At 42.2% G+C, this 16,921-nt stretch overlaps 1 protein-coding gene across 1 annotated transcript; it reads left to right on the forward strand.

The window, feature by feature from the left end:
* The first annotated feature begins 210 nt into the window (after positions 1 to 210).
* LOC119339502 lies at positions 211 to 3,017 on the forward strand. The gene is made up of 2 exons (XM_037611537.1): positions 211 to 1,574; positions 2,666 to 3,017. The coding sequence occupies exon 1, from the start codon at positions 254 to 256 to the stop codon at positions 1,565 to 1,567; it is 1,314 nt and encodes a 437-aa protein (XP_037467434.1). The 5' UTR covers positions 211 to 253; the 3' UTR covers positions 1,568 to 1,574; positions 2,666 to 3,017.
* The last annotated feature ends 13,904 nt before the right edge of the window (positions 3,018 to 16,921 follow it).

Here is a 16,921-nt window from a genome sequence, read left to right on the forward strand (position 1 = left end):
TTTTAAAATTTTAGAACCTTTTTTGTAATGCTAAATTATTTTTATCATAGAATAAAACAAAAACAAAAACTAGAAAAGAAAAGGTAAAAAAATAAAAACAGGGGGCATCCATGCGTGCAGATGGGCCGGCCCAAACTGGTGTGCTCGCGCGATCCCAGAGTCCCGCAGTCCCACTCACTGGTCAGTGGTCACTCCCTCCACTATCCCCAACCCAACCCTAAACCCCCGATCCCCTTCTCCCAGCCCCGCCGCCATGTCCACGCCGCCGCCGACGACCATCCCCGACGAGCTCCTGGAGGAGATCTTCCTCCGCCTGCCCACGCCGGACGCGGTCGCGCGCGCCTCCGCCGCCTGCACATCCTTCCGCCGCGTCATCAAAGCCCGCGCCTTCCGCCGCCGCTTCCGCGCGCTGCACCGGCCTCCCCTCCTCGGCTTCATGGACGCGGTCGGATTCCACCCCGCCCAGGCTCCGCACCCCTCCGCTCCGCTCGCCGGCGCCCTCGCCCCCCGCGCCGCCGATTTCTCCTTCGTCCCGGCCGTCGTTTCTTCTGCCTCCTACTTCGTGCCGCGGGGCGTCCAAGAAGACGACGGGGAAGGGCCCCGCTGGCGCCCCTGCGACGTCCGCGACGGCCGCGTCCTCCTCGATTGGAGATCCCTCCGCCCCGGCCTCGAGGTCTCTGGAGTAAGCACCCTCATGGGCTCCAGGGAACTCGTTAGACGCAAACTCTGTGTCCGCCCCAAATGGTGCAACGCCGCCGACTTCCACCTTGCCGTCTGTGACCCCCTGTCCAGCAGATACGTGCTGCTTCCAACAATACCTCAGGACCTCGCCGCCCAGCCGCAGGATCTCCTTTGGGAATTCCTGCCCGTGCTTGCTCCCTGCACCGGCGACGACAGCGAGGAAGAGCCCTTCAAGGTGATATGCATAGCAAGATACCGAACGAAGCTCGTCCTCTTTGTATTCCCGTCCACAACTAGGCAATGGTCTATGGTCGAGTCCCCCATTTCCCCTTCTTTGTACGACATGTCCTCTTTTGACTATGTGCGGGGCTCATTCTACTGGACAGAGCCTTATGATTTGAGTGACCATTTGATGGTGCTGGACACCCGCACTTTGAAGTTTTCCACTGTCGGCCTTCTCACCGGTTACCATATGGAGATCAGAGGTCTGCCTGGCCAGAGCTTTGATGATCTTCGCCCAAATGCTGTTGTGATGGGCCGAGAAGGAACCCTTGAGATGTTTTCTCTTGTCTGTCAACAAGGGGCCTTTGCTCTCTACCATACCTCTCTGCAGAATAATTCACAGGAATGGAAGCTAGAGAAGATTATACAGCTGCCTGGGCAGTATCATGACTATTCCATTTCCACAGTTGGTGCAGCCGAGGGATTCTTGTTCTTCCGGGGCGCTCCAGATGGTATTCCTATTGAGAATGTGGATTGTTACTCATTGGAGGTCAAGACTTATGAAATTACCAAAGTCTGCACAAAGAGGGAGAATACCTACAATCCCAGACGTGCCCTCCCCTACTTTAGCTTCCCACCGCTGTTATCGGAACCAACCATCTGATCAACTGGTAAGCTTAACTATTTTATTTATGTTGCCATTGGGTGCATGATTTGCTTGTTCTGCTCACATGGTTATGTAGAAAGTTAATTATTGTTCTATTGGGCTTTTCAAACTAGCTTGAAGTGGTAACCAATTGATGGTTTGATTCTGCACGCATGTTCAACAACTGTTTGCAATTGAGAAGATCAATGCAAAAAAGAAAGATTACATACCAATTTGGAAAGCTAACTTTTATTGCTCCATATCTTAGTAGAGAAAATGGCTTTTGCGACTTCGTATGGTACATCTTTAGTCACACTTTGCACTTAAACATCATCCATTTATTTGGACGATGATGTTCAAAACAAGAATGTTGCACTACATGTAACCTGATTTTTGAGTACTCTTTATTTACCTTGTTGTGTTTTCAAGAACATATAGTTCACTGCAATTAGATGTCTACTCTATATTTAGCAGATAGGAAAGATTCCCATTGCATCAACTGCGCAGTTGCTTCAAATTTCTACTCCCATTTTGTTATATAGAAAGTTAATTATTGTTCTATTGGGCTTAATTACCTTGTCAAACTAGTTATGACAGGTAGCCAGATCATGGTTTGATTCTGCATGTATTTGTAATAGTTGTATGTGATTGAGAAGGTTATCTGAAAAGAAAGATTACACACTAGTTTGGAAAGCTATTTTTTGTTGCTCCCTATCTTAGGAGAAAAAATGGCTTTCACGCTTGCATCTTTGTGCAGTACATCGTTGGTCATACACTCATACTTAGCACTTGCTTCATATTATTCATCAATGTTCAAGATAAGAATGTCGCATAACCAGTGAGTTGATGTTTGAAGGCCTTGAGTCTTGTATTTATGAGCACGCCTTACTTAGCATGTTATGGTTTCAAGAACAGAGAGGGTTCAGGTTTGCTAAGTTTTTGTGTATATTGATTCCAAGCTGCAATATACTATGGTAGCTTGCGGGCCTTTGTTCTTAAGCTATATTGTACTCTGCTATTTCGCACATGCCTCCTTCCTAAGAAAATGGGTTGGGAAAGATTCTCGTTGCATCAACTGCAGTTGCTTCAAATTTCAAACTAAATACATGTATGCAGATCTGAGCTCGCTGGCTTTGTCTTGCTTCGGCCATACATCTGGAGTAGGATGGCGGATGTTCAAGATGGTGCTTATGTAGTCTGATATGTCCGTATTAAGCGTCGTGTGCATGTAAGCAGCGTACGCTGTCGGCAAGTTGAGTTTGACCAGCACTGATGTGCAAGACTTGGGTTTATGTTGTGTAGTGATGTTTGTGTTGGAAGACTTGGGGGGTTTATGTTCCCTCTTTCAATCTATGTACTTAGTCTAGATGATTATCAGTCATTGAGGGAACTTAGTTTTTATCCACATGATGAGTGGAGTGGATGAGTTAGTTAAGTTCTTTTATTAAGATGCTTCTGATGAGTTCAACTCTAACGCCTACCAAATTCTGGATGAGTTGCTATGGTTGAGTTTCTTGCGCACTGAGCGTGGATGTTGTGTGCAAATGATGACTGGCTGTAATAGACATGGATATCATACAAACATCAACTTTCAGGGCTTCATTTTGCTCAGAGATGTACTCAAATTTCAGTTGAGAGCATCATGTCATTGTCTATCAATATGACAGAAACTTCAGAAGCCTTTTCCATGTTGAAAAGTCTGAAAACTGGAGGCGTAAAACTTGATACACCACAACACACCCACAAATTTGCGAGCTATTCTACCTTGACCTACTTTTACAAACTTTTCTACCAGCACCAGGATAAACCAACTTGTACAAACTTGTCTACCAGCACTTGGAGCTATCTTCAACAAACCCAATATGGTATTGCTACACAGCCTAAGCAGGCAAGGCAAAGTGGTTCAGGGTCCTGCACGGGCCTAGGTGACAGTTTCGGTAGCAGGCTGCGACCGGGATGCGCGAGCCCGAGCTGCGGTCGCTCTCTCCAACGCCTTGAGCCGGTGGTTAGCCTCCATGCGCGCCTTCTGCTCTCCGTCATCTTCATTTTGCTTGGCTTCCTTGCAGCATTCTCCACTCCATCTTGAGGCTTCTCTGCATCACAAGTTGTCGTTCCAGGTTCCTGTCTTGAGGCTTCTCTGCCTCACAAGTGCCTAAACAATTGTGTATGTGCCTCTTGAATAACTTGTTCACTGTCGGTTGATGCAGCTGTGTCCTTCAGTTCAGAAATGCATCTCTGAAACAAGCAAGGACAGTGTCAACGAACAATACATAGGTCCAGGAAGAACAAGGTCGATTAACATGATGCAAGGGAAATTAGCGAATATAAAATAGCCATAAAAATCCATTGGCATTAATTTGTGAAATGGCACAAGGGCCCAGATTAAAATAGCCATAATAATCTATTGGCATTCACCAAAAACATACTCATGTATCATTCCTTCCTGTTCCTGAGCATACTCATATCCCATTCCTTCGGTCCTTGCTGAACATACTCATGTTGCCAGGTGAAGCATGACAGATCCTTTCTTTTTTCAGGTGTGTTGATGTACTTTATGAAATCTGCATGTTCGCTTAAGAAAAAAAAGTCTTCATGCGGATGTGTTGCAGGCCACTGTCTTTTCCATTGACCCATAGTCATTAAAACACAGCCCCCTAAATAATTATTCAGATTTACAAAGCCGTCAAGCTGTTCTCAAATATCAGTAGATAGATTAGTGGTTGTGGCAATAAGTAATTACGTTTCAAGCATCCGATCTAGCCGGTCAAAAACACATAAAACATAACTTCAATCTAGAAGAGCTAATCTTGCACCAGTCCACATTGTGATGCTCTGAAGACTGCTCAGTTACTCCTGTAAACAGCATTGATGGGAACCCTTAATGGAAGCAAGAAAAGAGCTTACCCTAACGTGGTACTGTTCCCCAACTTTCTCAACCTTGCGCACAAACTGCTTTCCTCCAAGGCGTAAAGCCTGATCAGAATAAGCACACGTGTAATGTGAAGGTGGTTGTAATAAAACCTTTGTAGTCTATATGACTTGTTCCGTAGTAGTTTTCTTTTTAGAAAAATAAAATTAACACAACGATTTTAGTATCTTTGGCCACGTAATATTTTAACAAGTTAACTTGTAGTCTATCATATCTCATGGAAGGTCGAACATTTTTCATAGCCGGTGGAACTTATTTAAAAAATAATATTTTCACACAACAATTCTTTGCAATTATTGTAGTTCAGTTCAAAAAGATAAAATATCCCCCAAAAACATCAAATGTATTTTAAAATTACTTTCAGCTTTAAATAAAACAACTTTGAAATATAACTTTGGGCCGTACTTCCTCACATGGCAATGCCCAATCGGCCTCCCGAGGAAACCGCCAATTACTCGGCAGCACGGGAGCTCCTAAAGGGCGCCTTAAGCGAGAGCAACTAATGACCGAGTACTCCTTCGAAAGCCCCGCAAGGATCATTTTGGGTGGCTTGGTAGCGCCTCACTTGGCGCGCACTCAGCCGCCGTCATGTGTCGCACTCTAGGCACTCCCTCCGGAAATTTTTTAATTTTTTTGTACGTACTTTTGGCTTTAAAATGATTTTTTCAGGTTTTTTTTACTTTCGGTTTTCCCATGTTTTTTTTTAAGTTTTGGCCCCAAAATATTTCAGAAAAAATTGCGCAAAAAAGCATGTTTTTTTTTCTTTTCTTCCGCGAGAGGTATTGATTTACTTCTCAATGAAGGCATGAATTTGCTTACACGAGAGGCATAGCCGTGCTTCTCGCAAAAGGAAAAAAACATGTTATATTTTCTCCTTCCACGAGAGGCATGGATTTATTTCTCGTGAAGGCATGGATTAGCTTCTGCGAGAGGCACAACCACAAAAGTGTTTTCTTTTCGCTCCCTTCCACGAGAGGCACATATTTGCTTTCGCAAGAGGCACATATTTACTTCTTGTGAAGGCATTGATTTGCTTCCGTCAGAGGTATAGCCATGCCTCTCGGATTTTTTTTGGAAAAACTAGTGTTTTATTTTTTTTCCTTTCGCGAGAGGTACGGATGTACTTCTCATGAAGGCATAGATTTGCTTCGGAAAAGACAAAACATGTTTTCTTTTATTCTTTTCTTCGTAAGAGGTACGGATTTGCTTCCGCGAGAGGCACACTCGTGCCTCTCGCAAAAGGAAAATAAACACGTGTTATTTCTTGAACGAGCAACACGGATTTACGTCTCGTGGAGTCACGGTTGCTTCCCGCAGCATAGCCGTGCCTCTCGGAAAAAAGAAAATTCATGTTTTATTTTTCACGAGAGGCAAAGATTTACTTCTCGTGCAGGCACGGGTTTGCTTCTGCGAGAGGCACAACCGTGCCTCTCGAAAAAGGAAAACAAAAGTGTTTTCTTTTTGTTCCCTTTCGCGAAAGACACATATTTGCTTTCACGAGAGGCACAGATTTACTTGTTGTGAAGGCATTGATTTGCTTCCGCCAGAGGTATAGCCGTGCCTCTCGGAATAAAATTGAAAAACTAGCGTTTTTTTTCCTTCCGCGAGAGGTACAGATGCACTTCTCATGAAGGCACGGATTTGCTTCGGAAAAGAAAAAAAACATGTTTTCTTTTATTTTTTTTCTTCCGTGAGAGGCACGGATTTGCTTCCGCGAGAGGCACACTCGTGAATCTCGCAAAAGGAAAATAAACGTGTTTTTTTTCTTGAACGAGCAGCACGGATTTACGTCTTGTGGAGTCACGGATTTGCTTCCGCCAGAGCATAGCCGTGCCTCTCGGAAAAAGGAAAATGCACGTTTTTTTCTTTCGTGAGAGGCAAAGATATACTTCTTGTGCGGGCACGGGTTTGCTTCCGCGAAGGCGCAGCCGTGCCTCTCGGAAAAGGAAAAAAATGTTTTTTTCTTTTTTTTTCTCCATGAGAGGCACGGATTTACTCCTCGTAAAGGCGCGGATTCCCTTCCACGAGATGCACAGCCATGCCTCTTCGGAAGGGAAAAAAACATGTTGCGGGTTCCCTTTTTTCATCCGGTTTTTCATATAAAAAAATTCGTCCAAACCTATCAACATGAGATCTAGTTTTAAAAATCTCGGCGCAAGGAATCCAACAATGAAAATGGTTCAAGATTTGAACATACGGTTTAAGAGATAAAACGTTTCGAATAAACGAATCAAAAGAAAAAGAAAAAACTCTCAGGTTGCGTCGCAATTTGGGGAGGTGAGAGTGATCTATGTAAAGACTAAAGAGTACTCCTTAATTAGGCCATGTTAGGTTCATAAGTCCTAAGACTTTTTTTAGTCCCAACTTATAAGCCCAAGTCCCTCTAAAGTCCCTACCTGTTTGGTTCCTGAGACTTAAGATGGACTAAAAGACCATATTACAACTATAAGTCCCTATAAGACTCTTCTTGAGAGTCTTATTTCATAAGTCCTAAATGCCTACTTTAAGTCCCTATAAGTCCCTCCTGTTTGGTTTAGATGGGAGTTATAGGGATTTTTGAAGTCCCTAAACCAATAAGTCCCTGAAAACAAACACCCTCTTAGTGATTTCGGCCTTAAGCGTCCTTGAACTTGCCGGCACCCACACACACACGCTCATGGTCCAGTCCGAGAAAGAAGACTAGCGCTTGATGGTTACTTTGGTTTGCTCGCGGTTAACCACTTGACCGGTGAACTGTTGACTTTTGAAAAATTACGGGAATAATTTAAAAATGTCAAAAAATGATAACAAAACCTGAAATTGAAAAATGTTCATGGATTTTGGAAAAAAATAACAAACTTCAAAAAGGTTCATTGATTAGGCAAAAAACATCGAATTAGAAAAGTTTTCACAAAATTACAAAAAACTCATTGAATTTGAAAATGGTTCAATGATATTTTTAAAAATTCATCTATTTAAAAAAACAATCAAATTTGAAAGAAAGTTCATTTATTTCAAAAAATCATTGATTTGAAAATAGTACATCAATTTTGAAAAAATGTTCGTCAAATTACAAAAAAAGTCTGTGCAATTTGAGAAAGAAGGAAAGAAAAAAATCATTGAAATCCCTGGGTTTTTTAGGAGTAAAATCAAGCTTTATTATTCAAAATCCATATGGTGTGGAATACAAAATAGACCATAGGGAGCGTCTAGCCATACATGATGACCTTGGTCCAATGAATGCGCAAACTTGGAAATAGCAGCTCTGCCCTTGAAAGTTATATTACAATTGAAAGTTAATAAACGTTGTTTTTATCTATGTGATGATCGCCCTAATAGACTCCACGGCTTGCTCTCTGGATGTCATCGACCACCTTCTTGGAGTCAGACCCGATAACAAAATTCTGCAGCAACAAATCTTTGCGTGTCTACAGGTTGGATCCAACATTCGTTACGTCTGTGTTCGCGTGTCTACAGGTTGGATGTTAGAGTTGTGTCGAATATAGTGTACAAGGTAGATTACAGTTGGACTATGAGTTGTATTGTGTTTACATAGGATGTGGAGTCGTGTCCTAGTAGGACACTTGTATCCTAGGTCTCTCATATATAGCGGGGGTAGACACACGATGTAACCTATGCCAACATAATAGCACAGACGCGCAAGGGGGAGCCGGCGGCGTATGCTGGCTCCCGGGTGGCCGGTGTGCGCGGTATTGTGACGGTGTCACGGGGAGGAGCGCCCGTAGTCAGGCCCCGGGGATGTAGCCATATCGGTGAACCTCGTTAACAAATCTCGGTGTCGTGCTCGTGTGATTGCTTGGTCCTCGATGATCGACGGTATGCCTCAGATTTATTCTAACAATGGATCCTTCCGATCTACACTTCTCTTCATCAGCCGTGGTTGTTGTTCTCGTGCGCCGGTCCTTTGAGGCCTTAATACGATAACTTTCTGATTGTAGTAGCTCGCTCCAGTGCTTGTAGTCATCACTAGGATGTCTACGGACCTGAATGTATTTTTTACTTCTGATATTTTTTATACTACCTTGACAGTTGATGAATAGACCAGAAATTTTTCCACGCAATTTCTTTTACTAGTATATGTCAAGATGCGAATCTATATATATACGTACAATGTAATGTCAATCACATTCACATGGGCCGGCTGGCTGCCATGCTCAACCACCCTCTAGGTAAACTATAGTTAAATAATAACATAGATGCTCCCTCTAACCAGTGGCACCTTTTGTCCAGTATACAAACCAACTGATAAGCTCAAGAGGCTAACTAACTAGACTAGCATCTGCAGCTGTCTGGTGGTTGATCCATCGAACATGACTAACTACTACTCCCTCCGTCCGAAAATACTTGTCATCAAAATGGATAAAAAAGGATGTATCTAAACTAATATACATCTAGATACATTCCCTTTTATTCATTTTAATGACAAGTATTTCCGGACGGAGGGAGTACTAGGTAGTTAGGTCAACGAGCCCAACAAGTAGGAGTACTGGCTAATTAAGCCCTTCATATGTACTAATAGACTCTTACAGGCTCATTTCGTAGAACTCAGCTAGGGGTATTAGCTAGCTAATCCATGGCAGTGGAGAGCGCGGTCATGGCGGTGCTCTCCAAACTTGCCGCCCACGAGGCCGAAGAACTGCGCCGGATTGGTGACGACACGGCGCTGCTGCGTGACCGACTCCAGTGGCTGCAGGCATTCCTCCGTGACGCTGACCGGAAACGCAGGGTGGGCATCCCTGTCGACGGGCTGAGCCTTGTCTGCCTGCGCCCGATGCGCGACATTGCCTTCGACGCCGAGGACACCCTCAATGACTTGATCTTCCGCCACCAGGTGCCACCCCTGTTATTTTGGGCGTGTATCAAAACAGGTTCAGGCATGCAAGATCTAGCTCTAGAGCTTGCCTCAGCCTGAACAACAAATATGTAAGAAATAATTCTGGATTTTTTCTTTAACCGTGCGTCCAAATCCTGAACCGTTTTCATCTTTAGATTTCTTGCATCGAGATTTTTGAAACTAGATCCCATGTTGATAGGTTTCCACAAAATTATTTTTTTGAAAGAGGCACAGCTATGCCTCCCTTGAAAGCGAATATGTACCTTGACGAGACGCAAATATGTACCTTTCGCAAAAAAAATGTTTTTTTTTCGTGCCTCTCGCGGAAGCAAATATGTGGCTCCACGAGAAATAAATATGTGCCTCTCACAGAAGAAAAAACACGTGATTTTTTCAGAGAGGGGTAGCTCATGAAAGCAAATTTGTGTCTCCATGAGAAGTAAATTTGTGCCTCTCATGGAAAAAGAAGAAAACACATTTTTTTTCCTTTTTCAAGAAGCACAACTGTGCCTCTTGCCAAAACAAATTTGTGACTCCATGAGAAGTAAATCAGTGCCTCTCCCGATAGCCTAAAAAAGAAAATGTGTTTCTTTCCTTTTCCAAGAAATTATCTTTTTGAAAAATAAAAAAACACGAAAGCAAATATGTCTCTTTACGAGAAGTAATTCTATATCTTGAGATACAGTGTCTCTCACGGGAGCAAATCTGTGTTTCTACGAGAAGTAAATATGTGTGTCTAGCGGAAGTAAGAAAAAAGCGCGATTTTTAGCGCATTTTCTTTCAAAACCTAGTGAAAACCTGGCAAATAGTGAAAAGCCAAAAAAAACCATTTAGAGCCCGAAAAGACGTATAGAAAAAAAATCTGGAGGGAGCACCTGGCACACGACATGTGGCGGCAGCTGAGAGCATGCCAAGTGGCACGCTCACAGGCCCACCAAAAGTGACCCTTGCGGTGCTCCCGCAACGAGTACTCGTTGATTTGTTGCTCCCGCACTTTGCGGTTGTGGATTGGTATCGCCTTTTCGCTGCGGGCAAATAACCTGACTCTGATTGGCCCATTTTCAATGCCAACTTACGGCGTAAAACCCATCTCGGATCGATGTCCTTCTGAGTCGCATTTTTCATTTTGCCTGCCTCAGCAATTTGTTCTTCCGCGGGGGTGTATGGTTGGTGGGCTGAGTAATTGTCCGCAAAAATATGGTATTATGGCAAAATATATTAAATCAAATTGGAAACCAAGTTTACAAATATGCCATGAAATTGTGAGATTATCGTGCTATCTATGGATCTTCTCCTCTCCATTTAGGCAACCTCGTTACAAAAGACATCCACTACAATCATAATTCCTTTTTCTACAATGTCAAAGAAATAGACCCACCTATGGTACACATAAACGGAGATTATTCTTCTTTCGTGTGCGAATAAACAAGTACATGCATATATCTAATCAACATAATTAACTATAAATGGCAACTAAACTATTATGTACTAACTATAAGTATTTGTAACTATAATTATCTGATAAATAGTATATGATAGCAAAATAAGTAACAACTTTATTTAGCAAGAATAATTTTAGCTTTTTCTGTATATACACACATGTAGCATCTATAATTATTTATTAATGTATCAAATTTAAAGCTATCAAATTTCAAAAATAATTATTTAGCTAGTTCAATTACAATTAACAAGTTTATTAAGAAAACTAATTCATAACAAATATATTTAGCAACTATAAGTATCAACTATATTCAGCAAGATTAATCTTAGCAATGGAGGCAGTAATTATCTAACCCTAGGTACTCACTCAAACATATGTAACCATTCAAACACATGCAAATATCCGAACCCGAGCTAGTGTGTCATCGACACAAAGGACAATTGCACAAATAGTTGTATCTACAAATGGATCTAACTCAGGTCAGGGACTGGTCGTGGAATTGGGTATCATTCTCTCGGCCATCCAACCCTAACGACTACTCTGGCCGATTCAGACTCGAGAAGTCATGCGGCCACCAAATGTGATGGCGCAATTAGGAAGCCCGATATGTGCACGACACATCGTCCTCTTATCCTGCGATGCACCGCCACCTAAGAGTCATGGGGTCGCCCAATCGCAGTGCGTCACCATTGGAGAAGAAGGTGAGATGATGCATGAGGAGAGGAGAGAGGTAATGGAAGGAGGAGAGGAACTGCGCAATGTATCGTTTGGGATGGAGGAGAGCCGAGGCATATGAAGTCACTACGGGTTAGGGTTTTTACATTCTTTTTGAATCAACCGTCAGGACTTATATAATGACCATATAAGTTCTCAAGACGGGCCGGATAGTGGACCATCTCAAAACAAGATGAACTATGCGATATAGGCCTTCCTTGTGGCCCTCTTATGATTATTTCTGAGATAGACCTCTATTAATTTCTGCCATGGAATGCCCAGATTTCTTTAAAAACAAGGCTAAGGGGGGAAGTTCCCTCCCTTAACTTTCGTTATTAGGTAGGTGGGGAGATTTGAACCCAGGTGGCTTGAGTGGAAACAGAACACACTCGGCATTGTACTAGGAGGCTCTCCTCCAATGCCAACATTTCCGAGGTGGTCCTTTCTGCGCTAAGCTTTCATTGACAGAGACCCATGAACCCCTACCTCTAATAGACCGTTTCATGATGAGCAATTTTTGTTTGTCTCAAAATCCTGCCTAATATAGCACTTTGTGAAGTAGTGGGTAGATTGTTGCATTTCATGCTAACTTCTCGTATACAATGAAGATAATTGGAACGAGTTAGTGGCTCATTGTTGCTACCAAACCTAAGGTAGATTTGTTGGGATCCCTAGTGAAAGAGTTTGTAGCACGTAGAAAATTTTCCCCTTAGTGAGAAACCAATGTATCAATCTGATGAGCCAACTGCGCTTTTGCAACAATGGTTATGTTTTGCAACATAATTGAAAATTCACTTGTGTCTCCAACTAAACTAACAAGCGTGTCAACCTTACTAGTCTTGCTAGTTGCACAAGGTAACTAAAACATAATGATGCAGGCAATATTTTTGTATTTTGTAATAAAACAAAAGTGTGTTTAAAAGTTGTTGGAAGGAGATTCTTATGCTAAAAATGGACCGGGATTCATAGGCTCACGAAGTGCATATCCCCAATACAAAAAAGTGTAGTAAGTAACATAATCATGTGAAAAAGTGCACAATGAAACATTTCATACTCATGCCAAACATATGGATGTATTGATTCTACATAGGTAGTATGTCCAAATAATATAAGACCGAGATACCCTCTGCATCTTATAGCTAGATAGCCCTGTCATAGATCAAGATCCATCTGCACCACCTAAAATTGAAGTGTAAATACAGGTAATTGTTTTAAGAAAGATGAAATGCTGTTATTTATGGTACTCAACCGAATCCTCCAAACTTTTACTCTTAGTGGTAAAAATTCAATACATGCCTTCCTCATTTTCTTTCACTGCGGTAGTTTACATGCAATATTAAACCCAACTAATCCACACCTCTCCCACCATTGATTACGATCTAAACTGGCCAAGGGGTAAAAAAGCAATCACCGAGAAATATACATCTGAAGATTAAACATAAATTCATCCATGAATCCGAACATAAAAAATAGTTCATCACATGATCTACATCACAACGAAAAATTACATCTGATAAACCATAATCATGTAGGGCAGCTCATATGACTATTGTATTGAGCATCAAAAGGGAAGAGATTACATCTTTACTATTGTCATGAACCCGTAGTTTAGGGTTGGACTACTCACAAATCATCTTGGATCACGAGGATCGATGTTGGTGACGATGGAGATGAATTCCTCTCCGATAGAGTACCAGAATGGCGGTGGCAAAAAAATGCATGATACATTGGGGTAGGGTTTTCCCGTACATGAATACTACCGGGCACCAGAGCCATCCAAGGGGTGCTCACAGGGCCTAGGCGCCCTTTTAAGGTGGGAGTCTATGGCTTGTGGGGCCCACCATGGAAGAGCCTTGTCGCCCCAATCTTTTTCTAGCACAAAAACCGCTCTTCTTTTTTTACATGCTCTGGGACGTTTTATATAGCGATTTCCTGAAATTCCAAAAATTGCAAAAAACATGAACTTACACTGGGCACTTGATTAAGATGTTAGTCCAATAAAATGATTAAAAAACCTTAGGACCAAAAGTGTGTAGAAGTAATAGCAAAGTAAAATGAATCATACAAAATATATAGATACGTTTGAGACATATCACTCATATATATATGTGTTAGAGTATTAATTGATTCTAGACATGACAAAGACAAAGCCAATGGTTACCCTACCTCTTTAAGAGATATACAGATGGCTAGCAGGTTTCAATTTTTACACCATATACTGGTCTAGCATGATTTGTTACTCATGCATGTCTTTTTCCGTCATTATTAGCAGGTTACCTCAAGAAGCTGCGGTTATGAAAGCCAGAAAACACCGATGAGATACTTTGTTGACGTCTTTTCTCGGATGGCAAATCGAAGCGAGTTGACCAGTCAAATCAAAAGAATTAGAACAGCACTTGACCAGATCTTGGATAACAAAAAATACTGCAGGGACGAGCATATATCAACGATGGCACTGAAAGCTTCCACCATGGCCATTGCAGCATGGTACGTGACACCGGTGGCCCTTACAACTTCCACCGTGGCCATTGAAGCGTGGTACGTGACCACTATATTGACTCTATAATTTTATACTAGTTATCATTGTTGGGTCTAATATATATAACCACTAGTGGCTCTCACAACTACCACCTGTTAGTTTACTATAGTGGAAGCCTGTAAGTAGCAAAAAAAAGAACACTTTCTTGCTACGGGATAAAAACGCTCCAACTACAAATGGAGCAATCATACCTCGAACTATATAAAATAGGTACTCCCTCCGTCTGAACACTCTTATATTTCTTTACAGAGGAAGTACATATGCATGTTATTGTAATTAATTTCATTTATCAAGTGTCATTTCAAACAAATTTTTTTTTGAAAGAAGGATAACCCCTGACCTCTACACCAGGACGATGCATGCAGTTATCTATACCTACTAATAAAAGAAATAGGTATTTTTTGTCCGTTTCACTGTTTTACAGAAAACCCCTTAATGTTTTTGACATTAAACCCGCAGTACACATTAGTTGGTTTTTTTAAATACTCATATTTTCTAAACCGCAACTTCAAATTTAACATGTAATGTACGGAATTTCTATACCTACTAATAAAAGAAATAGGTATTCTTAGTCCGTTTCACTATTTTATAGAAAACCCCTTAATGTTTTTGACATTAAACCCGCAGTACACATTAATTGGTTTTTTTAAATACTCATATTTTCTAAACCGCAACTTCAAATTTAACATGTTATATATGGAATTTGATTATAAAAATATGTAGAATCGGAGTATGATGTTATTTTACCTGTTAACACTTAAAAAAATACTATCTAGGCTGCAATGTTAATCAATAATGCATTATCCGTCTTTTTTTCATACCGGTACTAATTTTGATTGGGGATGAACACCTCAGCAAAATCAAGATTGGACATGAAATTAAAAATAAATCTGCTAGAGACACCAAATAAATAAAGACATGCATAACAAGAAATAAAAGAAAGACCCAACAAAGATGGGATGTCCTCTATAAAAGAAATAAAAGAGAAAATGCAGTGGAGATCAGATAAAGATGAGATGTTGCGCTATTCTCTTATATATAAGAAGAAAAGGATAGGACATGCATGAAAAAAAGTAAAAAGGAGGCATGCATGAAAAAAAAAAGACAAGTTTGATAAGGTATAAATAGTGATGAAACAGGGACCAATACCTATGACATTTATGGCAAGAAATAGTGATGAAATAGGGACACAAGTACTTGCGTCGACACGAGACCATACAAAAATGTTCTTTTAAAGACAAAAAGAATCTATTTTTATGATTAAAACATCCTGTATCTTTTTAACAACCTTTTTAACAACTCTTCGTGTATTTAAGAAATATGCATGTGACAAAATTTTCAGGAGTTACCCTAAGTTTGTGATTCTTAAACTGAAAACTGCCATTGATGTAGACATGTCTCCGTAGTGTGCTAACGTGTCATAGTTTGTTTTGGTCATTTTTTCTTTACTCACCAGTAACAACACCCCATTCCGAACATGACATGAATAAATGCATGATCGCTTGCCCGTTTCTTTGTAAAAATTATATTTACATGCAAGCCGTGTTGAAATAGAACACTTGTATAATCTTAAACCGCGCTTTTATAAGTTAAGATCATTTTTGTTTGGGCCGTAGCTACAAATTCTCATATTATAGATCATTTTTTATAAATTAAGAGCGTGTGGTATTTTTTCCTTCCGTTGCAACGCACGGGCCTTTTTGCTAGTATATTATTAAGAATGCAAAATTTAGCAGCCGACCAAGACCCAGAATAAAGCGAAAAGAAAACTTGATGCCGCATGCCCGGCAACAGTAATTCTCTCTATGTTATAAGACGACATCAAAATGAAAAACACACAACTTCTAAGCTATGCCTTCAAGAAGTAATCGTCGTACTTGCGCCGATGATGGCGGGTCCAACACAAGGTTGAACTCCGAATTCTCATCCCCAAAGCCAGGCTTTAATCCACCACCTTTAGCAAGGTCACGACGCAGGCACGCGTTGACATAGTCTGGTTAGAGATCTTGTGTTTCCACCGGAGTGCATAAACTCGTCATTGAAGTCATCTGTACCATCATCCCTTATCCCACAACCGATGCCTCGATAATCGGATACCCCTGGAGAAGACATCGGAAGACAACGACGTCCCATACCACCTGCCTCCTGCCACAATCACACCACCTTTGATCCAACAGTAACAGGATAAACATGACACCTTCATCAGAGCCACCATGCACACTTGCTGATAGTAGGCTTGACTTGATGCCTCCACATGAGACGTCGTGCGTGGCATTCGTCGGCGGCGCATCCACTAGCGGCTTCACCTGCCGGCGATAGCCGTTGCCCAATGTGTCTGAAAGAGACACATGTGTCACCTGTCGAGCCGCATTGAACCCAATATTTTGACGGAAGGGGCGTCGACTAGCCTCAGAAAGGTCGTCCCACCTCAAGATCCAGTCTCTGAGTCGCCCACACGACCATGGAGTCCGCCATCGTCAAAGAAGAAGGGCCGCCACCCCGATGAGCGCTACAGGAGCACCCACTGCCGCGCCACCCGCTGTCGCCGCCCATACAATGGCAACCGCCGCCGCGACTGTTAGATTCGGGCACTAGTCCTAAATCCCACGCGTGTTGTCCCTTGGTCAGTCGCGCTCGGCCTCCCGTCGCGTTGTCGAGTAGGCCGCCACTAGATCCGCATTCGGGTCAACATCCTTCGGCCGATCCCCTCCCTCCAGGCCGAAGCCAGGCCACACCGGCGCTGTGAGCAGCTGCTCCGTGGTAGCCATCGCACGACCGACCTTGCCACGCTACCCAGCCCGCCAGATCCACAGGGCACGCACCATCGTGAACGCCTGTGACTAGCCAGAGAAGGGCCTGGCCGCCGCCTTCCCCATAGCCATCCGGACTTTGCCGGAGGGCGCCTCAGGCGGTGG

This window comes from Triticum dicoccoides, chromosome 7B (assembly GCF_002162155.2).
Source record: "Triticum dicoccoides isolate Atlit2015 ecotype Zavitan chromosome 7B, WEW_v2.0, whole genome shotgun sequence".
Lineage (NCBI taxonomy): Eukaryota > Viridiplantae > Streptophyta > Magnoliopsida > Poales > Poaceae > Triticum > Triticum dicoccoides.